Raw genomic sequence first — 12345 nt, 5'->3', positions numbered from 1 at the left:
CCCTAATTGAATCGAATTTTAATTACAAACAAATCAAATCTAATCAGATTACAAATTGCCTAAAATAAACAATCTGATTAAATTTCTAAACCTAACTTAACCTATAAATACCTAATGCTAAAATAAGATTGGGGACGGAAAAAAAATAGAAAGCTAAGTGCTAAAATTGTTTCTTCAACAACTCTGAAACCTTCACTAAAAGCTCAATCCACGTAATAATTAGGGTTTCACATTGAAACCCTAATTCCTCTTAGCTAGACCTTCATCATTAATCAGAGACACCTGCAAAAGAAGAAAGAAGGAGATTATAACGGAGAAACAGAGGAACCAAAGCAAGGAAAAAGATAGGAGATGGACACAACTTAAGTTGGACATGACAGGGGAGGTAGGGATTTTCTTTTGAACTATTAAATATATGATGTTATCTGATTGTGTTTGATTGCTGTTTAGAATTTAGTTTAGGGTTTAAGAAAAATTTTCTATTTTATTTGGGGTTTGAATGTTTGATTAGGGTTAAGAGGGTTCCAATTTAGGGTTTGGGGGTTGTTTGATGTAATTCTGGGAAGGTTTAGAGGTTTTTAGGTAGTTAAGGGTTAGGGTTTAGAGGTTGAAGATGAGCATTCATCATGTTCATGATGAACATGATGGAGGTCTGGGTTTTAGGTTGAGAAAAGTTGTTAGGGTTCATCAGGTTTAGGTTAGTGTTTTAAGGGTTATGGTTAGGGTTCATCTAGGTAGTGTGTTAGGGTTAGGGTTTTAAGGGTTTGAGGTAAGGGTTTCTGGGTTTGAGGGATTTTTGGGTTGGTGTTTATCATTTGGATGAACACCAGTTGAAGGTTGGAAGGTTCTGGTTGAGTATCAACCGGAAACCTAAGGATATCAGTGGTTTTGTGGTGATTTCTGGGTTAGATGGTGGATGGAGGGGAAGAGACATAGAGAACATAGAGAGAGGGATAAATAGCATAGAGAGAGAACTGAGTGAATAGAGAGAAGTGAGGGGGGAGAAATGAAATGCTCTGAAGGATTTTTCTATTTATATCTCTCCCACATGGAACCACGTCATGCTCATGTGGCTAGTCCTAGACCAATCATTATGCTGACTCATTTGTACTATGATGCGCCTATGTGTACAGTGTTCTCCCGTTGACTTCACATCATAACCATCCATCTCGTGTACTTTGACCAGTAATCAACATCAAAGGCCTTGCTTTTTGCATCACATGATCCCTTAGATCATGATCAGGAGGTCCAAAGAGAGTCAACCGTTGACTCTCTCCCTCCATGGACTCCTCCCCTAGCGTGGGCCTCAACGAAAATGAGCCTTTATCCCCCTACTTTTCACCCCCCCTATCAAGGGCCCATTGCTAATCCAGTATAACATACACCCCCTGCATTTTTCATTTTTATTTATTTTATTTATTGTATTTATTGTATTTTCTTAATAAATAATATCATTAAATTAGTTTTTATTATTATAAATTAATTAATAATTGATTAAGTTAATTAATAAGTAAATTTTATTAATTAAAGTATTATTTTATAAATAAATAATACAAAAACATGTTATTTTATAATTAAGTTTTTATTAGGATAATTTATATGGTTAATTATTAGGGCTAATTTTTAGATATAATTAGGGTTAAGACAATGACAATGAGGGTTAATTAGGGTTTAATCAATACTAATATTTATTTTTTTAATTGATATTTGTTTAATATTTTTTCAAATGAAAAAATTAATTATGTATAAATAACATTTAATTTAATTTCGAATTAAATTAACTATAGCATTTTTGCAATTACCAAATTAACTAAAATCAACTCCACACATTCAAATCTTAAGTCTTTTGCCCTTGTGCATTGAGGCATTTTCAAATCAAATACTTTCTCTTCCCCCGGTCCGTTGAGAATCTTTTCAATATCTAAAATCAAACAAACAAACAAATATTTTTTAGAATAACTACGGTGCTTTGATCCTTCATCTAACATTAAGGTACGTAGGCATAGAGTCGTAGCACTATAGCGAGTACAATAACCAAACACTTTTTCTTTGTCCTTCTTGATTCATCAAATTTTTCTTTCTCTAAATAATAACATTTTCTTTGTAAATAAATACCTTAAACAAATAATAAATAACATAAGCAACCATTCCCTTAGAAACAGACATTAACCCTAGGATTAGAGGAGGATCCCCCTTGAGTACAATGGAGGTGAGGGGTGCCTAATATCTTCCCCTTTCTTAATTGATTCCCGAACCTTAGTCTCTTCCCTTAAATTTAGGTTTTATCATTATTTACTTGTTCCTTAGGAACAAATAAAGGTGATGACGACTCTGTGATTTTTCAAGACGCGACAACCATTCTTTTACAAAATGTTTTGAAAGTTTATAAAACTTCATAAACTATAAAAGTTTCAAAACAAAATCAGAATATATGCATTAAGTGATATATATTTGAATCGTACTATTAATAAGAATCAACAATCAAATGTTGGACTTTTTTATTGTATATCCAACATAAGTTCTTCATTTCTATACAAAATTAAGTGTGACTTGTTTTACTATAGTGTTTGGTGATTGTGAAAAAGGTTCTTTGAGTTAGGGTGATTCAAAGTCCATCATAGTATTTGGTGTTTATGTTATAAGATTATAAGAGAGGTCTTGGTGCGAAACTTGTACAAAGATCTAACATAGTGGAAAATCCTTCAAGGTGTGAAGGAAAACTAGTATAATTTCTTGTGTTCTTTATTTTTCAGCATTTTAATTTTCTGAACTTTATCTTTCTAAGAATGTATCATTTTATAACTTAAGAATATTAAGAACATAACGCAAATACGAGAAAATCCGGCAACACTAATTCACCCCCTCTTAGATTTTATCTCATACTTACATCTTTGACCATCTCTCTTCTTTCTATACTCTAAGGTTTGACTTTCACTCAAGATAGAGATATATTGTGTTGGCATCAAACTAATGACATTTTTTTCACTAACTAATATGCTTATCAAACCCAATTAGATATCATTAACCCTACGTTCTTTGTCACTATGTTGAGAACTTGACCATTCCCCTTATGTGGGTTAGTTGGGGGTCTCTCTATGGTGGTGGTTTTTTCATGACAACTTCTACAACATAGGTTCCCATCTAGAGAAAATTTGTTTAAGAGGATGATAGTTGTTGACCCAACTGGAGTCTTTTGACCTATATGTGGCAGATTGATAAAGTCAATTTCCCATTTGTTGGTTAACTATGACATAACTTTGATTGTCTGGTATATGATCTTTAAGTGATTAAGATGGTTAATGGTTCTCCCTAGGGACCTTATAATTCTATTTTTTTCTCTTTTTAGGTAGTAGGTTGAGAATTAAGGGTAGATTTGCTATGATTTGGAGTTCAGCTGTTTGGACTATTTGGATAGTTCGAAATGATATGATTTTCTCTAGTTCATCAACAATCGTGAAAGATGTATAAGAGAATAACATTTTTCTTCCTTAGAAATGATAAATTTGTAGATCAATGGTGAACACGTGTTTTTTCTCATATTAACTTTGTCGTACCTCAAAAACTGAGAACACGACATTCGCGGAGCGCAATCGCACGCTCGCAGGATGGACTAAACAAAGTCGCAACCGAACTTTATTTATTCCCAAAATGAGAAAAGGGAAATATCGATAAAACCATTAAAATAAAGGATAGGATATGGTCATCGCAACCAATATCAGGGTTCGAGAGTCGGTTACACAAGGGGAAGGTATTAGCACCCCTCACGCCCGTTGTACTTAACGGGAACCATTTAGTTAGTTTCGATTTGAATGTTAGCTTATGTTAATTTCTAATCTTCTACTTATTTGGGATAGAAAAAGAGAGAAGATAAATGTTTTTGAACTTTTTATTCATGAGAAATGACCTAAAAGGATTTTCATTATTAGGGGGAAGAGAGGAACTAAACCTAAATTTTTTAATAACGGGCCTGACAAGATTTCACAATCCTGCTCCTATGTATCTCCGGATGCAATAGAGAATTCAAGGCTTACGTGGTTTTGGGTAGAAAATGTTTATTTATTGGTCGATTTTAGAGAAAGTTATCTTGTATTAATCGACGAGAAACATTGTTTTACCCAAAACAGATGAGGAGCGGACGTATACACCAGATCGAATGGATTTATAAATCAACATTCGAAAAAATGTCACTTATCTCAACTTAATAATTGTGGATGAAGCATTTCTTTGCATCATCTTAAGATAAGATTTCTTTCATTTATGAAAAGGTTTTGAAGATTAATCGCACGCCCACAAGAAAAAATAGTTTCATTGGTTGGATATATTTTATAAGTGAATGACGAACGTTTGATGAGAACGAGACCTAATCCTCGAGATCAATCAATCGGGGTTCCACCGGAATGCTAGATCCCAACAGTCCTTTTTCGTTCAAGATTATTTAAGAAAATTGTTTGATTGACAACGAACGCTTGATAAGAATCAATTGTTCAAAGAGTTGCGCCAAAATGCTTGATTCCAACTGCTCTTATTTTGTCCAAGTTAATTAAAGTGTTTTAAGAAATGAAAGAAAATAATGAACGGTTGAACCCAAAACGCATGACTCGGGATCGATCATTTGAGGTTTATGCTGGAATGCTAGATTCCAACAACCCTCTCCTTTCAAGTTTGTTTAAGAAAAGATTTGTGTATCATTGTAAGAAGGCCCAAGAGTAAGCCACGAGACCGGAAATAAGCTGAAATCAAAAGCAACTGAATTTAGCTCTAAGCCAACTTAAAATAGACTCATGTATGAATCGTTCTATAAGAAGTCGAGCACCTGAATCTATGCATCTAAGCGATTTCAAAAACTAAATTAAATTTTAACTCTGAAATCACAACCCAAAAATAAATCAAACACAAGCATATATTTAAATTATTTATATATTACATTTACACTATCTATTTAAAATAATACATCAATACATATAAATAACAATTAACTATCATAACAAAACTTAAAATGGAAAGAAGTAATGCTGAAACAAATCATTAACTAAATAAAATCAAAAGAAATAATAAAAATAAAATAAATAAAATAAATTAATATATAAAAAAAGTATGAAGAAAAAGAAATAAAGAGGTTTTACGGTTGGTGTTGTGGTGTTAGTATATACAGAGTTTGATTAAGAAACTCTATCAACACCACGTGATACATATATAGAAAAATTACACTATGACAAACACATGGTAGAAAATATCCAAATTAGAGATAAAATAGTGGTATAATTTTTCAAATAAAGTTGGAGATCAGCATCACCAAGAAGACATGTTGTCCCAGCTTCTCAAGAGTTGTTGTATAATAAACCTTCTATTTCAATTTAGAGATAAAAAAAATAAAATGGAGAACAAAGTTCATTAAAAAAATATTGGTTTAAAATCATAAAAGATAAATTAAATGAACTAATTTATAAAATAAAACTCGAGGGCTTGATACACAAACAAAATTAATTTCAAAATAATTCCCATTAACATCACATCACTTGTATTTTATTGCCAATTTTCAATCCTAATCAATCAAAGAATCAAGAAATTTATTCTTAAACTTTATTTCCAAAGCTCATTTTATTTTTATGCTGAAAAATCACTTAGATAATCATTATGAGTATAACTATAAAAGAAAACAATAAAAATCAATAAAACATGATATTGGAAGTTAGTGTGAAGGTTAATGTAGGTGAAATGGAAGAAAAAGAGTGAGTCTACCGTGAGTGAGAGAGGGTAACGGTGTTGTTGCAAAAATGGAAATAGAAGTATGGTTCTGCAATTGCTTTTTTCGTTTATTTTGTTTTGAATGAGAGAATTGAGTATTTGATCCGCCGCGTGTTATTTAATTGGTGTCTTGTTCTGCCAACTTTCAGCAACAAAATAACTATATATACTACTTAAGATAGGGTTGTGAATTTTCTAAATGCCAAGAATGACTCTCTGTTATAATTATTAATGTAAAATAAAATAAAAAATTATTAGTGTAAAATGAAATAAAAAATTAATTAAAGTCAATAAAGTAAAACACATCAAAATAATCACAACAAAATCGAAATGAAATTACAAATAATTCTAATTAATTATTTCGAATATTTTGACAAAGAGATAAAAATAAACTGACTAAAAATAAATAAAAATTGGACGTAAAAATGTCTGAATAAATAAAACGAATGTGCCAAAATGATCAACGCGAAATAAATTTCTCAGAAACATATATGTTTTGATCAAATTTTAAAATAAAAAATAACCGGTTAAAATGCTCAGACTGATCAAACTTTGACCGAAAAAGTAGCCGAATAAAATGAGCATGTCAGATTAAACTACGTGAACCGCAGATTAATAAAACGGACGTATTCAAGCTCAATTTAGAAAGAAAAAAATTGTCTGCTAATTTCATGCTTATTTGAGAATCAGTTCGATCGATCTGTCTGTATATCCGAGAACTTATTATGGTTGACATTTTTGTTATTTGAAATTAAATTATTTTTTTACCCTTCCAAATAATTAACAGAATTTTATTTCTTTAGAGTCACTTTAGTTGTATCATTTTATTCTCAATGTATAAATACTTGTGTAATATTCCAATTCAAAATTAATGCCAAAATCTATACTCATCCAATATTACTCTTTTCTCTAATTCTCTCTCAACTTCATCTTCCCCAATTTTCTTTTCTTCCACCATTGTCAAACCTTCAAGTTTGAGTTTTATGTTCTAACATTTGGCATCAAGAGCCTTGGTTATCGATCCTAATCCGCTGCAAAAATGGCAACCGTTTCCAATGATTGAATTCCCACCAATCTCCCGATTCTTGATTCGAAGAACTATGATAAATGGGCAAAACAAATGAGGGTTTTGTTTGGTTATCAAGAGGTGCTTGAGATCGTCGTCAATGGAGTTACACAATTAGGGGCAGAGGCTACCGTCATTCAAAGAGCTACACACAAAGAAGAGAAGAAGAAGGATTACAAAGCCATATTCTTGATTCATTCGTGTGTTGATAACGACAATTTCAAGAAGGTTGGCGATTGTGAATCGGTGAAGCAAGCATGGAAAATCTTGGAGAAAGCATATGTCGGTGCCGTCAAAGTGAAGGTTGTAAGGTTACAAACTTACAAGCGACAATTCGAGTTAACACAAATGGAAGACAAAGAAATGATCAACGACTACATTACGCGCATCACCCGGTTAGTTAATCAAATCAAATCTTGTGGGGAAACGATTCTTGAGCAGAATGTTGTATCGAAAGTATTGCGTTCGTTAACGTCGCGTTTCAACAACATAGTTGTGGCTATTGAAGAATCAAAGGATCTAACAACTTTGAGCAAAGATGAATTGCAAAGTTCGTTAGAGGCACATGAACAAAGGATGGATGAGAGAGGCACCAACAAAGCCAAAGCGGAGATTGCTTTGCAAGCGCGTTTCAATGAGAAGAATAAGAGGTCGAAAGGAAAATTTGCGGCGAGAGGTAAATCAAATTTTCAGAATTTTGGTTCAAAAGATTCACAAAACTCAAAGCATTCGACGAGCGAAAAGGGTGAAAGCAGCTCCAAGGATAGTGGTCATAGCAATGGTTTCAAGAAGTGTGATGTGAGTAAGGTGCAATGCCACAAGTGCAGAAAGTTTGGACACTTTGCAAATTCGTGTCGTAGAAAATTGAATGATAATCACAATGATGAAGCCAAGGTTGTTAGGGAAGAGGTAGATGATGAGGACACACTTCTAGTAATGATCACGGAGGGGAGTTATGGCATTACGGATGTTCCAGGCAGCAGCTACAGTAGTGACAGTATACGGGACAACAGCTGTACCGTTCCGGAAAATAGCGAGAAAATGCATTCGGATCAAAATGCGTTGGTTACCGTTCGTGATGGAGTCCAAGGGAGAGATGAGTGGTACTTGGATTCCGGTTGTTCAACATATATGACGGGTCGAAAAGATTGGTTTGTGCAAATCAATCAAGCGGCAAAACGTAAAGTCAAATTTGCCAACGACACCACTTTAAGCGCCGAAGGGGTAGGAGATGTTTTGATCAGAAAAAGGAATGGTGGACATTCAAGGATCAAAGATGTCTTGTATATACCGGTAATTAAGTGTAATCTTTTAAGCATTGGCCAATTACTTGAAAGAGGATACAAAATTCGGTTGGAGGACAAGATTTTACGCGTTTTGGATTCAAATGGTGTGTTGATTCTAAAAGCGCCGATGGCTGCCAATAGAACCTTTAAGGTTGAGTTAAAGGTTATGGAGTATCATTGTCTAGCTACCGTGGCAATTAGAGATGAGTGGTTATGGCATTACCGTCTTGGTCACCTTAATTTTAGGGATCTAAGAAAGTTGCAACAAAGTGAAATGGTAACGGGGCTGCCACACATTAGTATTCCAATTGAATTGTGTGAGGAATGTGTGAAGGCTAAATAACACAAGAATGTGTTTAGAAAAGATGTGGGTCGAAGAACCAAAGGCTTACTTGAGGTGGTATGTTCCGACGTTTGCGGACCGATGCAAGTGGAGACTTATGGTGGCCATCGATATTTTGTTACGTTCGTTGACGATTTTAGTAGGAAGTTTTGGACATATCTTATCAAGAGAAAAGATGAGGTATTTGGAGTTTTCAAGAATTTCAAATCCATGGTGGAGCGCCACAGCGGTCGGAAGCTCAAAATTCTCAAAACGGATGGTGGAGGTGAGTATACCTCTAGTGAGTTTGGGAAGTTTGTGATCTTGAGGGGATTGTGCGTGAGGTGGTGCCTTCGTATACGCCTCAACAAAACGGGGCTGCCGAGAGGAAAAATCGTACAATAATGAACATGGTGCGTAGTATACTTTATGGGAAAAATTTGCCTAAGGAATTGTGGGGTGAGGCCGTGTCTACAGCCACCTACTTGTTGAATAGGTGTCCCACTAAGAAGCTGAAGAAACTCACACCGGAAGAGGTTTGGAGTGGCTTCAAACCGAATTTGAACCATTTGCGCATTTTTGGATCGATTGCATATCGTCATGTACCGGGCCAACTTCGAAAGAAATTGGATGATAAGGGTGAGAAGCTGATATTTGTATGATATCACTCTACTAGAGGGTACAAGTTGTTTGATGGAAAAAATTGGAAGATCGTCATAACCCGGGATGTGACTTTTGATGAAGTCAAAACTGCAGAAAATGTAGCAGTAACCGATTACCCTACTGGGAGTAATCGATTACTCACAGAAAATGCAGCAGTAACCGATTACCCTACTGAGAGTAATCGATTACACAGAGAAAAACAGCAGCAGCAGTTTTTTGAAATTACTGATCTGGAGGCTTCCGACACCGCTGTACCAACACCTACAGTAGCGCAAAATGATGTTGTTAATAATGGTAGACCAGTGAGGCAAAGAGCCTTGCCTCATAGACTTCGAGATTACAAAAGACTCCAAGATAACAAAGTGAATAACGATGGTGATTTTGTTCATTTCGCGCTTATGGCCAAATCCGGACCGGTAAATGAGGAAGAAGCCTTAAGTGATCCTAAGTGGATATGTGCAATGAAGGAGGAGCTGGAATCTATTGAGAAAAACGGTACTTGGGAGTTGGTCGATTTACCACTTGGAAAGAAACCGATAGGTGTGCGATGGGTCTATAAGGTTAAAGCAAATCCCAAAGGTGAAGTAATCAAGCACAAAGCTCGATTAGTGGCGAAGGGGTTCTTGCAACGAGAAGGTATAGACTATGAGGAGGTATTCGCACCGGTGGCTAGATTAGAGACTATTCGTTTGGTTATTGGTATTGCGCATAGCAACAATTGGATGGTTTACCAAATGGATGTCAAATCTGCGTTTTTAAATGGTCCTCTTGTTGAGGAAGTCTATGTGGGGCAGCCACCCAGTTTCGTGATAAAAGATCAAGAGATGAAGTATTACAAGCTACACAAGGCGTTGTATGGTTTGAAACAAGCTCCAAGAGCTTGGAACAAACGTATTGACGGCTTTCTTATTGACATTGGTTTCAAACGATGTGTATCCGAACATGGAGTTTATGTGAGATCGGATACGAATGATGGTGTGATTATACTTTGCTTGTATGTTGATAATCTCTTGATTACGGGCAGCCATGACAAGAGTGTTTCAAGGTTCAAAAGTGAGCTCATGAGAGAGTTTGAGATGACGGACCTTGGTGTCATGAATTACTTCCTTGGCATAGAGTTTCACAAGTCAAAAGTGGGGCTGCTTATGCACCAAAGGAGGTATGCTCTAGATATTTTGAAAAAGTGTGATATGGAGCATTGTAATGCTTCTATTACGCCTTGTGAGGCTAGAGTGCAGCTGTCCAAAAGTGATGAGGAGGATGATATTGATCCAACACTTTACCGAAGCTTGATTGGATCGTTACGGTATTTGTGCAATACGCGACCGGATTTGGCTTTTAGTGTCGGTATTGCGAGTAGATTCATGGAGAGAACGAAGGTGTCTCACTTGGCGGCGGTAAAGAGGATCCTTAGATATGTGAAAGGTACTCTTGGTTGCGGAATTCTCTTTCCCGCATCGGATACGGGCCGTAAGTGCAATTTACTTGGCTACACCGATTCTAATTGGTGTGGAGATAAAGATGACCGAAAATCGACGGCGGGGTATATCTTTATGTTTGGTAGTACACCAATCTCTTGGTGTTCGAAAAAGGAGTCAGTTGTAGCACTCTCTTCTTGTGAGGCTGAGTACATTGTGGCGTCGTTAGGTGCGTGCCAAGCTATGTGGCTTATGAATCTATTGAAGGAATTGGGATATGGTGATGATGCTGCCACCATACTGTTTGTAGACAATGTTTCCGCAATAAATCTTGCGAAGAATCCGATTGCACACGGAAGGAGCAAGCATATTGAGATGCGGTTTCATTATTTGAGAGGATTGATCGGTGATGGAAAGCTTATATTGAGCTATTGCCGAAGCGAAGAGCAAGTCGCGGATTTGTGGACAAAGGGTGTGACAAATGATGTGTTCAAGAGGCTAAAGAAGTGCTTGAGCATGGTGGACTTGGAGCAACTAAAGTGAGGTGGTGTGTTAATTGAAATTAAATTTTGTCTTTACCCTTCCAAATAATTAACAGAATTTTATTTCTTTAGAGTCACTTTAGTTGTATTGATCGCGACTTTATGAGTCGATTTGGGGTACTAACTGCAAGTGCACAGTTCTATCGCGTAGTTTTAAAAGATATCGATCCCACAGGGACTTATGAATCGATATACCGTTTTCTAAGGTTACTTCGTAAAGCTAAGGCGGATGATACTTTGATTGTTTGGGGGAAAAGTAAAACTAAAATTAGATCTAAATTAAATATCAATTAAGCGGATATCGGTATGTAGTTCGTCGTAATTAGGGAATCAAATCTTCGTTGGTTTCTTGGTTTTAAAATAAATATTTTCAGTAGACACTATTGATTAAAAGCCTTTTCTCAAACTCTCGCTCTGTTGAATAGACCATGACTTTATATTAACGTAGCTGTCACTTATTAGTTAAGTCCAAAATCACTTTTTGAAAACAACAGAATCTATAGAAACTTTTTTTAAGAAAACAGTAACCGTTTAAACACCCTCGTCTCAAACTCTCGCTCTATTGACTTAGATTATATAATTAAACTTAAATGCTTAACTCTCGTCCTCACATTTAACCTTTAAAAATACTTTTTAAAAAAGATTAGAATTTAATTAACTCTAAAAATTGCTTTCGCCCTGATTTAGAATTAATGTCCAATTTACACTGTCCAGTTAAAAACTCAAACTTTCGTTCTATTTATTTTAACTTCTTTATGTCTTTTACTCTCGTACAAAAACTTTGGGATTAACCCTGTAAATTGAGACCATAAAAAGAGTGACTTTATTTTTAAATGAAATTAAACCAACTTAGTTTTGATTCCTTCATTCCGCTTACTTTACATACCGATATCTAAAATACTTAGCCGGACATGCTAAACGGGTCTAAACAATCATCATGCTTAAATAAAACCATATCAGGCAAACAATATAAATAAACAGTAATGCAGGGCATATATAAATTAAAACAATAAATTAAAGAACCTGAATAATTAATAGCAATCTTGAACACTCCGCCACAGACCGGTTGGATTTGTTCTTGAACTCTTCAATCGGACAGAAAAATAAAAGCGAAGGAATAAAATATCATGATCTAACGTAAGGTTAGATCCAGTAAAAAATATACAATAGTTTTTGGTGTAGAAACTATTGTGTGAAAAATTAATTAAGTGCTTGAAAGATTGACTGGAAAAGAAAAAAAAGAAATAAAAGTTGCTAATAAAATAGAAAGTTGTAGAAAATTAATGCTGTAAAATGCTTGCAC

The 12345-nt window shown here is 35.1% G+C and overlaps 1 protein-coding gene across 1 annotated transcript; it reads left to right on the top strand.

Annotated features, from left to right (window-relative positions):
* Positions 1 to 6865: 6865 nt before the first annotated feature.
* On the top strand, positions 6866 to 8440 carry LOC127082251 (uncharacterized). The gene has a single exon (XM_051022492.1). The coding sequence runs from the start codon at positions 6866 to 6868 to the stop codon at positions 8438 to 8440; it is 1575 nt and encodes a 524-aa protein (XP_050878449.1).
* Positions 8441 to 12345: the final 3905 nt, after the last annotated feature.

The sequence above is a fragment of the Lathyrus oleraceus genome, chromosome 5 (genome assembly GCF_024323335.1).
Source record: "Lathyrus oleraceus cultivar Zhongwan6 chromosome 5, CAAS_Psat_ZW6_1.0, whole genome shotgun sequence".
In the NCBI taxonomy this organism is placed as follows: domain Eukaryota; kingdom Viridiplantae; phylum Streptophyta; class Magnoliopsida; order Fabales; family Fabaceae; genus Lathyrus; species Lathyrus oleraceus.
Note: the sequence above shows the minus strand (reverse complement) of the source record. Positions and strands in the feature narration are given on the sequence as shown.

What these genes read in the sequence shown, in the direction of transcription:
- LOC127082251 (XM_051022492.1), top strand. Translation starts at nt 6,866, where the DNA reads ATGAGGGTTTTGTTTGGTTATCAAGAGGTGCTTGAGATCGTCGTCAAT.